The 19,670-nt window shown below is 40.5% G+C and overlaps 1 protein-coding gene across 1 annotated transcript in view; it reads left to right on the forward strand.

Annotated features, from left to right (window-relative positions):
• The first annotated feature begins 77 nt into the window (after window positions 1-77).
• Window positions 78-19,670, forward strand: part of ift122 (intraflagellar transport 122 homolog (Chlamydomonas)) — a 26,115-nt gene continuing 6,522 nt past the window's right edge. Inside the window, exons 1-20 of the mRNA XM_005749083.2 lie at window positions 78-140; window positions 2,872-2,938; window positions 3,037-3,121; window positions 3,209-3,287; window positions 3,397-3,473; window positions 3,564-3,630; window positions 3,719-3,865; window positions 4,602-4,677; window positions 6,465-6,656; window positions 7,043-7,181; window positions 7,633-7,835; window positions 8,732-8,869; window positions 9,060-9,224; window positions 9,452-9,649; window positions 10,410-10,550; window positions 10,930-10,983; window positions 11,609-11,770; window positions 13,657-13,823; window positions 16,356-16,527; window positions 17,787-17,889. Coding sequence (XP_005749140.1) covers window positions 97-140; window positions 2,872-2,938; window positions 3,037-3,121; window positions 3,209-3,287; window positions 3,397-3,473; window positions 3,564-3,630; window positions 3,719-3,865; window positions 4,602-4,677; window positions 6,465-6,656; window positions 7,043-7,181; window positions 7,633-7,835; window positions 8,732-8,869; window positions 9,060-9,224; window positions 9,452-9,649; window positions 10,410-10,550; window positions 10,930-10,983; window positions 11,609-11,770; window positions 13,657-13,823; window positions 16,356-16,527; window positions 17,787-17,889 — 2,476 coding nt within the window. The 5' untranslated portion in view covers window positions 78-96. The remainder of the gene's footprint in view (window positions 141-2,871; window positions 2,939-3,036; window positions 3,122-3,208; window positions 3,288-3,396; window positions 3,474-3,563; window positions 3,631-3,718; window positions 3,866-4,601; window positions 4,678-6,464; window positions 6,657-7,042; window positions 7,182-7,632; window positions 7,836-8,731; window positions 8,870-9,059; window positions 9,225-9,451; window positions 9,650-10,409; window positions 10,551-10,929; window positions 10,984-11,608; window positions 11,771-13,656; window positions 13,824-16,355; window positions 16,528-17,786; window positions 17,890-19,670) is intronic.

Consider the following 19,670-nt stretch of genomic DNA (forward strand, 5'->3'; position numbering starts at 1 on the left):
TACAAGAAACGGTACAGAGTGAAAAAATAACCAAGCGAACTGCAGCAACCTGTTGAAAAAAGAACCTTTGGTGCTTTTTTCAGTTAAAGAGCGGAAATGAGAGCCGTCCTAGCATGGAAGGAAACGATCCGTGAGCAATGGTAGGAATCTGGGTGATTAGGTTTGCGCTGTCAGCCTCGTCCCGATGCTCAGATGTAACGCTAGGTGGTTAGCAACGGTGGTTGCTATGTAAACTAGTGTTAGCCTGCTAACTAGCTTTAGCATCGCGGCTATTCAATTATCACCATCTTTCAAATCGCTCTCATATTAGATGTCGTGCATTATGTATTTTCAATAAGTACAGTAGCTTATGATGGTTCTTTGGTAACCGATATAATCATAGACGTATGATTTCTAGTTCTCATTACGGGTTTTTTACGGGTGCTGTGCAGAATTGCGTGCTCCTAATAACATATTTTTTTATTAAACAATCTTTTTAAATAAGGTATTAACTTATTTTCCATTATTTCCCATTACATTCTTGTCAGGAATTAAGGTAGTTCTGTTTACTCCAGCATTTAAAAGATCAGACTTCCCGAAAAAACAAATCCGAGTAGGTGTTTGGAGAGATGCTTTTGTGCTGTTTCAGAGGGAGAATGGAAATCACAGAGTAACTCACAATACTCTAATGCCCACTAAAAAGTTTATATTATGATCAAATCAAATTACAATACTTGATATGTTGCAGGAGTCATCTTGGATAGATGGTTGTATCTGGATAGAAAAAATATGACTCCCCAAAAAGGCAAAAGCAGGACTTTATATACTTAGTATGATAACTGTGTTTGAGTGAGACAGTGTGGGATATGTTAATAATGCTGAGAAGTCACTTGAAACATTTTAACAGCTTTATTTGTTTTCTAATAAAAACATGCTGTAGTTTAAATGAGATATTTCCAACTTCTTATATGCATAAATGGAAGTTAACTTTTTTTGGTGGTATGATTCAATTAATTTTGAGCCACAGATCAATCACATTTTTCACTTTGACATTAGACAAAGACATAGTCCAGTCCATCTAAAGTTTGACACCTATTGGTGTCCCTACCCCCAGTGGACCCACTAGGGATTTTTATTCATTTTATTTATAAAGGTTTTAATTTCCTGGCTTAAAACTCTATGCATATAAGTACAATTGATCCAGATATAGTCAAGTAAAAGAGTGAACGTTTTTATCAGATGGCTTAACACAGTCTTTGAGCGTAAGAAGATGCCTGAAGAATGGAGAAGTGGTACTGATTTTTAAGAACAAGTGTGCAGTAACTACAGAGGGATAAAACTCGTAAGCCATACCATAGCTATGGGGAAAAGTGTTGTTGAAGTTAGCTTAAAGAGTGAGGTAATGATCAGTGAGCAGCTTCATGCCACAAAAGAGCACTACAGATGGGAATTTTGCTTTGAAAGTGTTGATTGGAGAAGTATGGGAATGTCAGAAGGACTTGAGCTGTGTCTTTGTGGATCTGAAGGAAGCATGTGATAAGCTGTCAGGAAGGGAACTGTGGTATTGCATGAGGAAGCCAGGAGTTGCAGAGAAGTACGTGAGGGTGGTGCAGCACATGTAATAGGACAGTGCAACAGTGGGGAGTTGTGTGGTACAGATGGGTTCGAGGTGAGGGTGGGATTACATCAGGGATTGTCTTTGAGCCCCTTTGAGCTTTGAAAGGTGGAGGTACAGACTGGAAAGAAGAGGAATGAAAGTAGAAGCAAGACAGAATACGTGTGTGAATGAGAGGGAGACAGGTGACAAGTTTTCAAGTAGCAGAAGTAGTTAAGGTGGACCAATTTAAATATCTGGGGTGAACCATCCAAAACAACAGACAGTGCACAAAAGAGGTGGAGGAGAGAGCACACGCAGGGTGGAGTGGATGGAGACGCGTGATTTTCCTTGTTGTTAGATGCAAACATTTTTTGTATGTTTTGTGTGTGCGTGTGTGATTTTGTTGTTTGCACTTGTTTGTCCTTGCTAAAGATGTCCTCTTTTTCCTCAAACTCTGAATTTTATGGTTTTTTTTGTTTATTCGGTCTATCCAAAATGAAAAAAAGAGAAAAAGTCAGTGTGCTATATTAAAGAAATTCCCTAATTCAATACTGAAAGAAGACACTGGAGGTCCCAAGCTAGTTCACTCCTAATTCCAGTCGCAAACCCCAGATCAGGGAGGGAAGGTTGCATCAAAAGGGCATCCAGCATAAAATCTGTGCCAAATCAAATATGCAGATCCATCTGCTGTGGTGACCACTTGGGAAATAAGGTTGCAGCTGAAAGAACCTATTAAAGAAACATTGGACACTTGCAAATTCTCACACTTATGAAACTGGAAGCCATTATTCTCCATGCTTCACAGTGAGTGTTTTCACACCGAAACAGATTGTGTGCATCCTTGCAATCTAGCAAAACTGTTGAATGTTTTCCCTCTTCATACAAACCAGATTTTTCAGTGCTTTTATTTATTTATCCTTTTTTTTTACACCAGAATTCTTAACATCTATATTTCTAATATTTCTTTCATATTTCTTAACAACATATCTACTAATTCACAGTGTTGCAGTGACATGTTTTAGCTTAATCTTCACTCATAAGTTTGTGAATTCCTCCAAAACCTTCAACAGAGTTGGAGGGTTGCAAAACCTTCCCTGTGTGCACTTTGGCAGACAGCAATAACGTCCTTGTAAAATCCACCTCCATGGCATTGCCAGAGTTCAAAAACTCCACAGGGAACCTCCATTATATGATTTCAGTGATGAATGGATCCTCATAGCTGTTGCTCGTGAACTAATCAATTTATTGAAAAACCATTTCAACACGGATCTGTTATTTTGTTTTTTTTTCTGCAGCGTTTATGACCTTGCCTTCAAACCAGATGGTAGCCAACTCATAATTGCTGCAGGGCTTCGTGTCCTGGTAAGGCTTTTCTGTTTTCTTTAGCCTAAAAATGCAAACATGTAGAGAATACTTTCATCGTTCAACTCAATTTCACCTTATTTCTTTTTTTGTTCCAGGTTTATGATGCAACAGATGGCAGTATTATTCAGCCTTTAAAAGGACACAAAGACATAGTGTACTGTGTGGCTTATGCCAAAGATGGTACTAAATTGATTTTCACTACATTTTTCTGTGTCGGTCATCTTATTTTTGTTCTTAATTCTTACTCAGTAGTGCATTCTTCTGCAGGTAAAAGATTTGCCTCAGGGTCAGCAGACAAAAGCATTATTATCTGGACTTCTAAACTGGAGGGTATTTTAAAATATACGTAAGCAGCGCTTTTACTTATTGCTTTAGTATTACAGAGTTGTAGTGTTACACCACGGTGCACAGTCTGTACTCCTCCATCATTTTTTCTTTTATTTGTTTATCTGTAGTCACAATGACTCTATCCAGTGTGTTGCCTACAACCCAGTCACTCACCAGCTTGCCTCCTGCTCATCTGGTGACTTTGGTGAGTGCACCTTAGTGGAGAACTTTGATAAATGTGACCTAATGTAAGTACATAGAGAAATTAAACATCTCAAACTTCTCATATTTTTAGGCCTGTGGTCTCCAGAGCAAAAATCTGTAAACAAACATAAAGTGAGCAGCAAAATAACATGTTGTGGGTAAGTGAAGTCTGGAGCAGCAACGTTTATGCAGCAGCAGTACATTTTCATTTGTGCATTTATGTTGCTGTGCATCATTTGCTTGCAGGTGGACAAACGACGGGCAATACCTTGCTCTGGGTATGATGAATGGAGTGGTGAGCATTCGGAACAAAAATGGGGAGGAGAAGGTCAAAATAGAGCGTCCAGGTGGCTCCTCTTCTCCTATCTGGTCCATTGCCTGGAATCCCTCCAAGTTAGTCCTAAGTTATTATAGAAATGGACGGATGTCTCCACAGATTAACACATAGCCATGTATATTTTTGGTCTGTCCTTCCAAGATTTTGAGCCCAAATTGTGCAAAATTAGATTTCTTATTTAGGTGTAGTTTTTGTAGGGCCAGCAGGTGGCAGTGTTCAACCAGTGAGCGGTGGACCTTTCTCAATGATGGACTGAATTATGATGCCTGGGAACAGCTGTCTTTGCTCTATGATTCCCCCTACAGCCAAAGCAGAGAGTACAGCAATGAAAACTATGCAGGACCACAGAACAGGTCAATTAAGGGAAAAAGACGACACAAAGGTGAAAAGATGCGGGAAGTAGGATAAAGATAAAAGCCATAAAAGACAGTAGAGATTTTATTGCTGGGTTGCCTCATATGGGAAAGTTGGTAATCAAATTGTGGTCAAAACATGAGGTCAATCAGGGAACAGCGTTTGCTAGAGCCGCCAGAGATTCAGGGTTAATAGATGCAGAGGTACATGGGTTTATGCTGTATTCTGTCCTGAATTAAAACAGTTCTGGAAAATTAACATTAAAAGGCTTTGCATCCATTACTTTGCATCACTGAGAGAGTGACCGGCGTGTCCCCTAGCTGAAGGTTGGCTGCTCTGCTTTTCACTGTCATCATTACTTAAATGACAGAAGCCTCATCAGTGCTGAATCTTGTGATTAATGCTTATGTCTGTAGTCATTTTGTTGTGTTTTCACAGGGATGAGCACAATGACATTCTGGCTGTGGCAGACTGGGGTCAGAAGCTCTCCTTTTATCAGCTCAGTGGAAAACAGGTGAATGTCACAACCTACCATAAACTATCATATTGTATGGCATTGTATTTAATATGTATTTGGTAACTTACTAATCATCATGTCATGGCTGAATAGCTCAGACACAGAGATACACTCCACATAAAGATGAGGTTGTGCTTGATGAAGAATCAAACACAGAACATGAGTTTTTATGTACCATGTGAATCCAAAAGTAAATGTGAAATTATTAATTTAGACACTGTGGACTTATTATTTTCAGTTTTGAAATAAACTTTTCAGTTTTACTTTCTGTAGACATTCCCCTCCATCCCAACCTTTAGGCTTGTCCAGTGGTGTTACCATTAAGTAGCCAAGTGAGGGCATTTAGTCTTTATATATTGATATGTTCTATTATGGATTGGTCATTTGACTTGGAACAGGCCCATTGGTATGTTACGGGTAATGGATAGGGGGTCATTAATGAAACATATGTATATTTTTGTAATGATATAGGCTTTGAGTTTATTGTAATTTTCCACTTGTCATCAGTACATTGTATTGTTTTGCACTGACCGATTGCCGATGGCGCTAACTTGCAACAGTTTTGCATAAAAATGATTAAAAACCACAAACTTAGAAAATTTTTGATTAACTATTATAGATAAAAGAAACAGTGTGGGTATGATAAACACAAGAAGAACTGTCCACTATCCATTTTCTTAACTGCTTAAACAGTTTAGGGTCATGGGAAGGAGCTGAATCTTATCCAAGCTATCAAGTGGCTGTCATGCAGTGAAAGCTGGGCGAGTCCTAAGACAAAAAGACCAATTAAAAAACAAAAAAAGTAGTCACGTATAAAATTAAGCATCTTTTGCTCATTTTAGTTGCTCGAATAGCTTGGTCACTTTGTCACAAAATCTCAAAAAATATTGATTCCACACGGTGACACCAGATCATGCCTGCGTGGGTGTACAGACACCATGGTGATTTGTAATATCTATACAGTGTATACAGTATCTTGTTATCGCAACATGTTTGTTTCTAATCTATCTTCTCTGTTACTTTTAACTGTTGAAAAGGCTAAACACATGCATGACTAAACACATTTTCATGGGAAAACACCAGAAGACTTAGAACATTTTGAAACACTGTCAGTAATATGTGCTCTAACTTGCTAAAGCACTACGACGGCAACATCACAAATTGAGTCTGTTTGTTCAAAATATAACGTATTTAAAACTCTTTATGGAGTGTTTCCTGTTTTAATCAGACTGTCAGGGTCTATTGAAACCATAACAGTACATTGGAAGTGGTCCTGCTATGCTTTAATGCCCCCTTCGCAATTCCTCCTTCCTCCTAAATTCCCAGTGGGCGATATCGTAATTATAGACAAATATGCAGTGTTCATTACTCTGCCGTTATGCCTTAGGCTCATATTTTGTCATTGGCCTATTTATCTATTGAACATGCTGTTTTGATTACAACACCAAGAATTGTTCGCAATGAGAGAAAATAACTATGGATCGTCAGGGAAGCTTTATCCCAGAGTGAGGAAAACCAGATGTACCAAATGGGGCGACCTGATATGATGTTGTGCAAATGGACTTTGAAGACTGATACAAAGGAGGCTATTTAAACCAGAGAAACACTTTCTTTTTTGTCTGGCTTTTCATCGAACACTCAAAGGAATTGGTTGAATACTGAGGACTTTGAAGTGTGCAAGCCCAGACAGTGGGGAGTGCCGGCCTGGGCCCTTGGGCAATAACTGCAGAAATGCTAGTTTTATTTTTATTTTTAATGTCCTTTTCTCTCTTTGTCTCTCTCAGATTGGAAAAGACAGGACTCTCACCTATGACCCGTGCTGCGTCGGCTACTTCTCTAAGGGCGAGTATATAGTGATGGGTGGCTCTGATAAACAGGCGTCCCTCTACACAAAAGATGGTGTGCGGCTAGGAACTGTCGGAGAGCAGAACTCCTGGGTGTGGACTTGCCGGGTTAAGCCTGACTCCAACTTTGTGGTGGGTCCACAGCTTGTGAAGCCATATATCTAGAGAAATTGCTCTCACTGTGACATACGCCATTATTTAAGTGTTGTGATAGAAGAACAAGAATAAAATGCAACACGCTCAGAGCTCTGACGTTACATTTAGGGTGACATTTGATCCTCTAACAGAGTGCCTCCTTAACTGCACAGATGCACAAGCCGTTTCATTTTAAAGTAACACTTTCCCCGCTTTTCTTTTCACTGTGTTTAACTAAAAGTGACAGGAGAGATTTGGTTGCTAGCAGATTCTCTCAGTTCTGCCGTGTAGAGGCTTTAACAACAGGAACATTTTCCCACTCTCGCAGTCTGTTTTTAGAAGTGTTAATGGGATGTACTGCTACATTGTTGTCTCTTACCTAGGTTTTGGGCTGCCAGGATGGGACCATCGCCTGCTACCAACTTATCTTCAGTACAGTTCATGGCCTCTACAAGGATCGTTATGCTTACAGAGATAGCATGACTGATGTCATTGTCCAGCACCTCATCACTGAGCAAAAAGGTGCGCTTTTGCTCTGGTGTACAGGCTTCTGAGTTTAAGATAGGCTAGCTATTGTGATGCCTCGTCAAAATAATTGTTTGCACATCTTGCAGCTTCACAGTGAGATGATCAAACAAAGCAATGCAGACAGCATTTGGGGAGATAAACTTCACTGTCATTTTCCTCTTGTCATATTATTCAAATTAATCTAATGTAAGGGCAGATGGCCTGCCTTTTTTAATGAGTAGATATCGAATGTTTTGGTGAACATCTTGCTATAATAGGATTTTCTATTTAAATGAGAGGTGACAGTCTTTAATTTCCTCGCACCAACGAGGGAGGAAGATTTGAAGGAAAAAAACCAAGGGCAAACTTATTCAACAGGATGCATCGGCTAAGATAATTAAACCTTCCTCACCCTCCTTTCATGACTACCCTGTCCCATTTATCTCAATTTTTTTCTTCCCCTCAGTGAGGATCAAGTGTCGTGAGCTCGTGAAGAAGATCGCCATCTATAGAAACCGCCTTGCCATCCAGCTGCCCGAGAAGATCCTCATCTACGAGCTCTATTCAGACGACTCCTCAGACATGCACTACCGCGTCAAGGAGAAAATATGCAGGAAGTTTGAATGCAACTTGCTGGTCGTCTGCTCCCAACATATCATTCTGTGTCAGGTCAGAAGAGATAGAGGTCCGCAGTTTTTTTTGTAGTGGCAAAATATACAAAAACATTCATTTAAAGTTGCTTGCGTCTGCCAGAGCCTGTGTGTATTTGTATTTTCTTTCAGTTATACTTCCTCTGGTCTCCAGTGGAGCTGCTGTTCTTTGTGAATTACACTAATGCACACTTGATTGTGCAAGAGGCTGCAGTGACATTTGAGCGCTATTAATACGATGAAAGCACAGTAAATCAATGTTTAGACATTTACTTCAAGCCCAAACAGTCCAGAAATGGAATGGCTGTTCCCCCAGATGTTTCTGCCTAGTTTGCAAAAGACTCCAGCTGTGCATGTGCTCTGTCTCTCTCCCTTTCTCAACCATCTTCAAACTGGATAAATTAAGCCAGTTGAATCAGGGGGAAGGCACCATAGTCTGTTGAACCAGTGGATGTCTCTTGGGTTTGCTCTCTGCTTCTTGTCTCTGTGTGTCTGACAGTCTGGTAGGGAGGAGGAGCGGCCGTAATGCGGCGGTTATTTCCTTTTAAATCTGTCTATGTGTGACAGAGGTGCTTCAGATCTCTCTATCAGGCGTACTCATGTTTCATGCCTAAAAGAACTTTTAGACCATATAAACGGGCTGTGTTCATGTGGTCTGTGCTGTATATGTCACTGTCAAATCAAATCACTGTTAATCTTTATGGCATTGCTTTCTTTAAACACCTTTTGATGCTTAAAAGAGCACTGTGTTTAGGATTTGCGAGACATTTACGAGTATGTTTGAATTGCTTAAAGGATGAGATTAACACACTGTGAAATGATGAAAACAGAAACGTTTGACAATGCTGCACCAGTCAGCGCTCCATTTGTCAAATATAATTGAAGCCTCAGCCTTCTTACTCTGCTCTTCTGCAGGAGAAGAGACTCCAGTGTCTGTCCTTCAACAGTGTGAGGGAAAAGGAATGGGTGATGGAATCTCTAATTCGATACATCAAAGTGATTGGTGGTCCACCAGGCAGAGAGGGTTTACTCGTAGGGTTAAAGAATGGCGCTGTGAGTACTCCAAGAAGATCCATTCTCACACAAAGTAACCACAGAAGTGGGAGTCATGCTCACATGCCAGTGCTCCTGGAATTTGAACATAAAGGAAACTGCTGTCCTAATGAAGAAAGCATTTTTTTTTGGATATATCTGTTACTGGAGCCAGTTACAACACAACTGATTCTCTATTCTCTGTTTGCAGATACTAAAGATATTTGTTGACAACCCGTTTCCCATCACACTGCTGAAGCTAACAACGTCAGTGCGCTGCCTGGACATGAGCGCCTCCCGCAATAAACTGGCTGTGGTGGATGAGCATAACACTCTCCTTGTCTATGACATCAAGAGTAAAGAGCTACTTTTTCAGGTCAGCAGGCAGTGGAAAGGGCGTGACGAAGGAACCTAGCTTCGCGGGCTTTGAATTGCATTTCAGAGATGCAGTGGAGTGAAATAAAATGGAAACGAGCATGTGATGTGTGCTCAATTAGTTGCATTAAATACAGGAACAGGTTTACAATAGCCCAGACTTGTATGTGTTTCACAGTCACCTCTGACCTCATTATTCCTGTGTACTTGCATTTGCTTTCCTTACAGGAGCCTAATGCCAATAGTGTAGCCTGGAACACCCAGTGTGAGGACATGCTGTGCTTCTCTGGGAATGGCTACCTTAATATCAAGGCTTGCAACTTCCCTGTACACCAGCAGAAGATGCAAGGCTTTATGGTCGGCTACAATGGCTCCAAGATATTCTGCCTCCATGTGTATTCCATGTCTGCAGTGGAGGTGCCGCAGGTGGGTATTATCTTGTCAGGCTGCTCATGTCTAGAAGCAGTGATGGCGCTCCGTGTGGTGGCACAGGTCTGTAGCCAAAATACTTCTGAAATAAAAATGGTCAAAATGTAGTAATTTTGTGTGAAATTGAAACTGATGGTTAAAATTGTTACATGGTTCTTGCTTTTCATCATATGTTACTAGGTCATTTCTAATACTTCCTAAAGTATTCATCTAGTCTTTATGAAACTGGGCTCGTATGAACTGGAATTGTATCAAGTATAAATTCCAAATGTCAAATTTCAAATCTCAGTATATTATCTCTGTTTGACCTTTTGACCTCTACCCTTACCCTGGTATTGGCTGTTATATTAGTGTTCATAATGCCACAGAGTTATACGCTTTTTAAAGCATATTAAATATTAAAGAAGTAATATTTTTCATTCTCTTCCACAATATGCTGTTAAAAGTACTGTGACTCATCGAAATGCGTCCCAGCGAAATGCGCTTAACCTTTAAATTTCCTCCGTTGTTGCTCTGCATTAGTTCTACATGTCTGCAGAAACACGTGCCACGATCCTGGTCATTTTTATCATAAATATGGTATTTATTTGTACTACAAAGAAAGAAATGATATATATGGATGCAATTTATATCAGTTACGGAAAAAAAAGTGTTTCGTAAAGATGTTTTGTTTCTGTTTATTGATTGGTTTGTGGCCATTCTTTTCCACAAATTTGTATTTATAATGCTTTTAACTGTGATGTTGTTGGCCTGCCAGTCTGCACCCATGTACCAGTACTTGGAGAGGAAGATGTTTAAGGAGGCCTACCAGATTGCCTGCCTGGGTGTGACAGATAGTGACTGGAGGGATTTGGCCACAGAAGCCCTGGAGGGACTTGACTTTGAGACTGCCAAGAAGGTCAGCTCTCTCTCTCTCTCTCTCTCTCACACACACACACACACACACACACACACACACACACACACACACACACACACACACACACACACACACATTGTTTTGATTAAGTAAGGCAGATCTTACCATCCTTCACAATTTACTACTTCTAGTAAAATGAGCAATAGAAATATACAGTACCCTACACTTCATCATGTTAACTGCAACCACTTAACGTCAAAACATGGACATTACCCAAGATAGCCAAATCAACAGTGAAGCCACATCCTTAATCAGTGTCTGATGAAGAATTTTTAAGAAGCTAGTAATGCAAATAAGAACACAAAGCAACAGATTCTCAGACGCAATTATACTAAATCTTTCCTCTCCACCTTTTCAGGCCTTCATTAGAATCCGAGATCTGCGCTACCTGGAACTAATCAATAGCATTGAGGTAATGCTAAGTCCTCAGAGGCCTAATTTGGTTATAATTCTTTTTTGTTTTCTGTTTTTTTTTTTTTTCCCTGGCTAGTGTATATCCTGACATCATTAAATAGTGAATCATAATTACTGTCATCATACAATAATGTCAGTAATTCTAAGGCTTTTTTCTGAACTAGACCTAAACCTCAAACAAAGGAGGAACCTGTATCCCGAGTGACCTTTTCCAGTTGAGTCCGCGCTGACATGCAAGCGCACAGCTAAGCATATGCACAAATCCTTAACAATGTGCTTGCTGAGCGGAGCAGAATCTGTTATGGCTTGGGTGTTTCTGCTTGTTCTTATTTGAAATGTGGAAATGTTCATCTTTGACAGTCTGTTTTTGTCAGTAAAATTATTATATATGGAAAGAAGTGTTTCTTTCGTTCAATAAAAATGGTGTTTGTTATTTCTGTGGCTGATGGCAGAAGAGGTTTGTGAAGATTCAACACCCTTCAGTCTTGTGTAACTCTATGTGTATGCAAAGCCACATGCATAACTCTGTGTGTGTGTGTGTGTGTGTGTGTGTGTGTGCATGCTAATATATGTGACTGTTAGTCTTTGCACCCAACTCAGTGTTTGTGTTGACTGATTTGTAGGAGAGGAAGAAGCGGGGTGAGAACGACAATGACCTGTTTCTGGCAGACGTCTACGCCTACCAGGGGAAATTCCACGAGGCAGCCAGGCTCTACAAACGTACTGGCCACGAATCCAGAGCGCTGAGCATGTACACTGACCTGCGCATGTTCGACTACGCCAAGGTGATTAAATCACTGACTAAAACACATGCTCTTACATATAAGATATTGTATCGATACAGACAAAAACACCTGCGAAGCATTGCATGTTTTCGGGATTTAGAGCATATGGTTTTCTTCAGCATGTGCAGTTATGCCAAATTGGGGCCCTGCACTGTGTTCAGACAGCCCCCCCTTTACTGTCTGTCTTTCATCTCCTCATATATCATCAGAATCTCTACATATATCATCTGATCTGCACACGCATGGCCAACGTTTACACACGTATCCCTGTACGACATATAGTTACAGTTGGAAGTGGGGCACAAAAGGAGAGAAATAAAGCCAGCGTCTGTTCCTACACGAACACTTTGATGAGGGGGTCAGTTGGAGCCGAGACAAATTCGTGCTTTATTATGTTTACATGCGGTGCCCCCACTTTTGATCATCACCGTTGCATTCGCATTGCTGGAGCAGATGACACAGCCATGACTCGTTCATGTATATTTGTGCTTGAGTTTGTATCAGATTGTATGTGTGTTTGATGTGGCTGCTGTATATTTATGTGGCTGTGTGGCCATCTGGTCCCTCCGGCTGTTTGTTTTAGGTAGAATGGACACCGGAGGGAAAGGCCTTGTAGCTGCCTGCTGTTTGTGTGACTCGCTTCCTCCTGTCTCACACTTGACCCACATGGTTCTGCCCATCTGAACTGGACTTTTCTTTCTCTCCTTTCAGATTACTGTTAGGAATCTGCTTTTGATAAACTGTTGGACTAGGGCTGGGCGATATGACCCAAAATTCATATCTCGATATTTTTTAGCTGGATGGCGATATAAGATATATATCTCGATATATATTTTTAAGCCATAAAGTAAGAACAAAAAGAGAGTTCTTAGTCAAAGCTGTGTCCCAGATGTCACACAGGCACTTTTATTAACATACAGCACAGATGTACATGAAAAATTACTCAAAATTAAATTATGAGCATTCATTAAATAATAATGCTCCATAAATAAAAGAAAACAAGGTTGTTTTTGTGCTAAACAAATGTAAACTAAAAGACGCTGAGCGTAATAACAAAGACAGACAGATTTCACAGCTGCTCTGTTCCCAAGTTTTACTGTGTGACTGATAGCCTGGAGTTTGAAATCCGCTTCATAACCACGGCTCTTACAGGTGCCATTTATGGTCCTTATACACACACAGTACGGTAATATTACGTTGATGCACAGTACGTATCACTCCGCGAAGCTCTTCGGTAGCCGTAATGCGCCGACAATCTATCAAGCGGTGCAGCTCCGTAGCTTACCAAAGTCGTACTCAAACATTTTTGACAGATTGCTGAGCACCGTGTTCCACATAAAATCGGTTCGCGGCCATCAAGCACAACCAGAATTCATACATAAGGCGCGCTATCAATTTTTGAGAGAATGAAAGGATTTTAGGGTTAGCGCTGTTAGCTCGTTAGCGCGGTTAGCTCGTTAGCATGTTTAGCTCGTTAGCACGTTGACGCCGTCCAGCCCCACGCATGGGGCGATGCGCAGTAACTCGTTAACGGGGATTTGCCGTGTCCGTCTTGTCGCTGCCTGCACGTGAAGCGATGGGGTAGGAGGGGGAGTTGTCTTCAGTGAAGGCGAGGCGGAGTAACGTTGCCTAGAGACAAAAGTGGACGAAAGCGAGGCAAACCTGCGGCTCCACAACTATAATTATAACGTAACATAGTCTATATCGATATAAAGGATATTGTCACATCTTATATCTCGTATAAAAATATATCGATATGTTTTAAAAACTCGATATATCGCCCAGCTCTATGTTGGACATTACATTACATTGTTGGTTGTTGCCCATCTTAATTACTAATTATTGAATGTGATGTAAAGTTTGAAACTTCCTCTCTCTTGCTGCAGGAGTTTGTTGGAGTGACAGACCCAAAGAGCTCTCGGATGCTGATGACCAAGCAGGCAGACTGGGCTAAGAGCAGCAGGGAGCCACGGGCAGCAGCAGAGATGTACCTGTCAGCAGGAGAACATCTCAAAGCTATAGACATTATAGGCGAACACGGCTGGGCAGACATGTAGGTGTCAGTCTCTCTCTTAAACATTTTGAAATCCTGCTGCTCCTGTTTAACTTTCTTTAAAACGACCATTTTTGATATGTGTGTGATTTCGAAATATAATATAAACTTATCCTAGATCTAGTTCTTCTGCTTCAAAGCTTTACAGAAAGAAAAATAAGTTAATATGCTTTAAATGTTCATTACATACATTCTCAGAGCTCTCCATCACCTTAGTTTCTAGGTTTGGCAAAACTGTTGAGCCACCTACCCCATGTTACTTTTTCTTTTCTTGTAATTTCTTAAAGTAGTCTTCAGGAATAGTTCTCCAAGCTTTTTGAGGGACAATCAAAGCTCTTCTTTGGATGTTGGCATCCTTTTGTTCTATTCTCCGTGTAAGCTGATCCCGCACTGCTTCAGTAATCTTGAGGTCCAGGCTCTGAGGAGGCTAATCCATGGCTGATAGTCTTCCAATATGTGTTTTTCTCTTCAGGTGCTTTTACTGCATTGGCAGTGTGCTTGGAATTATGGTCATGCTGAAAAGTGAAGTTACTGCATATCATATAATTTCCAGATGGAATTGCATGGTGGATCACAATCTGACTGTACTTTTCTGTGCTCGTAATTACATCGGTTTTGACAAGATCCCCAACACCACTGGCTGAAATGCAGCCCCAAACCATGACTGAGACTCCAACATGTTTTGCAGATGGCTGTAAACACACATTGTTGCACCTCTGACGATCCCGCCATACTGACGATGACTTAAACCAAAGATTTCAAATTTGGATTCATCACTCCATAAAACCTGTTGCCACTGACTTTCAGTCCAGTTCTTGTGTAGTTTGGCATATATTGTCTTTTTCTAGATCTTGTCAGGTACATTTCTCAGGTCCAGTTTCAGGTTCTTGCGGAACTTGTTTCTTGTTTCATAAGAACATGCCTTTCAAATACTGTTCATCTACTGTACCGGTAGTATTTTTTTCAGTCCTGCTGCTTCTTCTTTGTCCACTTGTCCAGTATCCTCAAATTTTTTCAAGGATAGGCACACCGTGCTAAGATATGCCAATTTCTTTGTCTAACAGCTCTTTGGAATCACCCTGACAAACGGTGCTATATTTAGTATTTCTTTCATAGATTGAAATAAATAAATGGGGAAGAAATGTAGTATTTTTGCAACAGGCTGCTAGTAACAAAGTGCCTAAAGGTACAATTTAACATGGGTTCTTTTTCAATTTGTCTGTTATGTGTAGATGTAGATCCCATGAGTTAGATAGCTTTTGTTTTTAATCTAGAATGATTCATGGGTAGATTTTAACTGGCTTAACAGCAACAACAATAAAAAAGCAAAACATTCCTCTGAAAATGGTCAGGCACAAGGTCTGACTAAAAATGAGTGTTAAAGCAGCCATTATCCAAAGAAAACGTCAGAAAACCTGGGGATCTATTACTCAAGACCAAAAAGATTACAATAAAGCCTATTCCTTTTTTATTTTTATTTGAGTGCTCTCTCATTAGTGAAATGATGATGGGACAAAATACAATAACAGAGCAGCATTGTCCATTTAGATACAGAGACTCCTAATTTGACTTGTTGAAGTTTAAGTTGCAGTTTGTGTTTTAATTTAATAGCACAAGCAATAATAAACGTCCAGTAAATGTCATGAGTCTTAGTCACAGGCCATTAGAGCCAGATATGTGAAGGGGAAGCCATGAGGGCTAAACATGTTCCCAGAAACAAATACCTTGCCATTAAATGGGACTTACTGTGCTTTTCTTCATCTTCCGTTATATATACTGTTACAATGGCTGATGCTTGCAGTAAACATGGCCAAAGTTAATACTACTAATAATAATAATAATAGTAATGATGTCAGCATATGTACAGGTAATCCCTATAAGCCAAAAGCTCAGACTTCAAACTGCTTTAACTGCTTATTTTAGGCAGTTTGACAGATGTAAGAGCAGTAATGAGAACCAGTATCCTTACAAGATTGTCTCAGGGAGACCACTCTGATTGTGAACAATCCACCCACTTGCTGCTTAAAGAAGGAAGAAATTTGTCTTAAACCATTCATTTCAGACAACTGATGAGCTGTGAGGCGGCACAAATGGCTATTATTAGATAGATAAGGATTATTTTGAACTGCAAAGCTGCTCTAGTAGAGACTAAGGATAAAAATATGGAGCTGGAAAGGAACATAAGAGTTCTCCTTTAAGGTTCTATCATACATCCATTATTGTTAATGTGTGTTGTGTGTCTGTGTTGTTGAAAACCAGGCAAATTGATATCTGGTGAGCATGTCAGAACTCCCTGCTGACTCCATCTGACCCACTCTCTGCACGCTGTAAGTGTCCTGTGGTGCTACCAGTGGGTCAGCGCAACTGACACTGCTGTTGAACATAGTCCGAGCTCTTTAGCCTGACTCAGATTCAGCTCGTGACACTGACTGATTCACATTCTTTCTGGGGTCACGAGCATAGTTTGATACAGCAGGGTTCATCTTCTCCCGCCCTCTTTCTGTGTGCTCATTCCTGTCTTCTCTCACCCAGGCTGATCGACATCGCCCGTAAATTGGACAAGGCTGAACGCGAACCGCTAGCAAAATGTGCACTCCACTTTAAGAGGCTGAAACACCATGGCTATGCCTCAGAGACTTACTCTAAGATGGGGGACTTGAAGGCTCTGGTGCACCTGCATGTAGAAACTCTGCACTGGGAAGAGGTCTGACACACTTACGCACACCTGTTCAGCTTATTATAACTTATATATATATAAAAAGTCCTGAGACAATCACATAAATATAATGTGAAGCATATAGGGCTGCACTTAACAAACTGCTGTGGCACTTGCACTATAAGCCACAAAGTACACTGCTCCATATTTGGGGTTTGTTCAATTTTGCAGGGATCCTCAGAAAAGTCCACTTTATTTGTCAGAGTAACCACAACTGAAAGCAAACAATAAGATAATATGTCTGCCTGATTTCTTTCTACACTGACAAACTGGAGCCACACACACTCCAGAGCTAATCATCCAGCTTTGGATTTCTCTGAATCCATGCCCACATGATGATTAGCTAGTGAGAAGCTCAAAACACTACTGCAGTGAAAGAGTATCAGCTTTAAATTCTGTTCTGCTTCCAATCAAATTCCTCCATCAAGGCAGATCATGGCAAGAAGAAAATATTGCATTTCTTTAATCCATCTGCAGTCTATAATCGAGTTAAAGGCGTTACAGAGATGCACATTGGCGATTTGCATGTTGAAACACTAGAGCCAAAAACAGAACATGAAATTATGATCACATGATTCTTGCTGTTATGTCTGTTGAAGTCTTCTTGGAATATTTAATCCTCAGAGAGGGAGAGACAGAGAAGAAAGAGCAGAGGAGGGAGGCAGAGGTTGAGAGAACTACTTGGCTTTATGTGCTTCAAGGGGGCGGGGTGGTGGACACCAAGACGAGCCAGACGGCACCACAGACTGAGTTACACCATAGGCCATATGGATGCTATTCACTGCTCCCACTCTTCTTTAAAACAAAGTATTTCTTTAAATGAATGGGCTCAAAGGGCTGAAACACACATTTGTTCTCCTTTACTGTATGGTATGACTGCTGTGTGATTCTTGGCTCAGATTTTGCCACAGGACGTTGAGCTAATTAGTCAGCGTGATAGGCGATATGTGTCCACGAAGCACTACAGCAGCTCTTTACAGTTTATACTGTCATTCGAACAGCACGAGACCTGCAGTTGGAGTTCTAATTGAGTGTGAAATCAATTTAGCTCATGCAATTTTCATTGTTCTCGGCTAATAAATAATGGCGAAGAAGTATTTGGACTTAAGGTAACATGTTTGGAAAATGTGCGGTAAGTGAAGTAGAGCCATAAATAGCCAGGGAGTACAGTGTTATTCTCTATATGTGGGACTAAAAACACAAGTCAGGCAGTCACAAGCATATGCTTCTTCTGTCTTCTGTCTCAGGCCTTCTCACTGGTGGAGAAACACCCGCAGTTCAAAAACGACGTCTTTGTGCCGTACGCCCAGTGGCTGGCTGAAAATGACCGTTTCGAGGAGGCTCAAAAGGGTGAGCTTTTACATCACCAGCAGGATTTCACTTTTGCGTTTAGTAAGCCAGTGGGAGAGGACTTATGTCACAGTTTCTTCTGCAATGCATGTTTCTGCTAGTGTTTACATATGGAAGTAATAAAGCAAGGCCTGCTCCAAAAACTGAAATGTCTCACTACTTCCTTGAGATTCTCTATATCCACTGTAAAACATGATCCTCTTTGCTCAAGCATAGCAGGACAGAGCTGGGCTGCCTGTTAACTGAATGACATGCTTCCATGCCTCTAATCACCAGTACTACAAGCAGCTCTGATGATGATTACCAACTGTAACCATAGTTATAATCAGCTCATAGATTTATAATTATGATCTCAGCAGGCATATTTCCTCTTCTACATAATCTTCTTCTGCCTGTCTCCACATGGAGTGCATGACTGAGCAGGTCTGGATGTACTGAAACTTGCCTGTGGTCATGCGTTTTGCTGATTGTGTGTATTTTAGTTTAGTATTGTGTTACTAATGATTGTAATGTGTCAAATTCTGGCCTGCTTCCTGTCCACTGCACTGGGACTTCTCAATAAATAACATTTTAAGAAATGATTAACTCTGCTTAACTCAGGTGAATTTGTCTGTTATATATTCTGGAGGTTTTAGCTGGAGCTCACTTGGTACCAAAATCAGGTTCTGATTAGTACTCCCAGGGGTTCAACAAGATTTTCAAGTACATCGTACCTAAAGCATTTCCTATTTCTTAAATTTGAAGTTGTCTTTTATTGCCAGACACGCTTCTCAGTATGTCCCCAAAAGATAATGTTGTTATCTTTATTTTGCTAACAGCACAATGTAAGCTGTAGTTGTCTGCATGGGAGCTCTGGCTAAAAGATTCTGACAATTGCTGCTGTGCTCTGCAACCTTGTCAGCTTGGTTTTTGTGTTTCTGTAAGGGGGAGGGGGAGGAGTGTGCGCCCATTACTAACAGTAACCATCAGTGTCTGAATGTGGTTTTTATTCAGTTAGACTGATGAATGTTTGCCATAATACAGCCTGACCCCTGCTGTGGTTGCAGGGGCAGGGTCATTACTGAGGTCGACTCCCTAAAGCTGTTTCTAATTACCCTCTGATTGGAACATGAAGGATAGTGGCGATGTTTATTACGGCTTTAAAGTCAAAATGTTTTGGCGTTTCATATTAAGAAGCTGCCGTCCTGCTTGGAAAGGACTGGTACTAGTTGTTGCATGTTTTTTTTGTTTTTGAAATATGATGGCACTTCTTGTTAAATACTCTAGGTAATATGTGAGTTTACAAATGTGTATGTCCTATAATGTACTTTCACTTCTTTTTTTCTTGGCTGTAATAATGTTATATAATTCTATAGAATGTAGTTTCATCAGATTAGTAGGAAAATTACAGACATTTTTATACATTTTCAGAGGTGTGAAAGTAATTGGTTGAACACTTTTCGGAGTCCATGACTGCCTATAAAATTTAAAAAAAAATGTATGTATATATATATTAGGGGTGCAACAATACTTGTATCGATATTGAACCGTTCGATACAGTGCTTTCGGTTTGGTACGCATATGTATGAACAATACAAAATTTTTAATTTATTTTATCAACTTTTCTTCTGACGATGCTGTCTGTGTTGAGCGCTCAGTGGATCTGCGCTCGACAGTGCAGCCTAGGCGGAGTAGTCGAACGCAGATTCACTGAGCACAGCGCAGGCTAGCGAGACAGAAGTTAAGCTGTCTTTGCAACATGGCAAATTGAATCTCCCCCACCCTAATTCAGATCTGGCGTT

The sequence above is a fragment of the Pundamilia nyererei genome, unplaced genomic scaffold (assembly GCF_000239375.1).
Source record: "Pundamilia nyererei isolate P.nyererei 1_Seehausen unplaced genomic scaffold, PunNye1.0 scaffold00236, whole genome shotgun sequence".
In the NCBI taxonomy this organism is placed as follows: Eukaryota; Metazoa; Chordata; class Actinopteri; order Cichliformes; family Cichlidae; genus Pundamilia; species Pundamilia nyererei.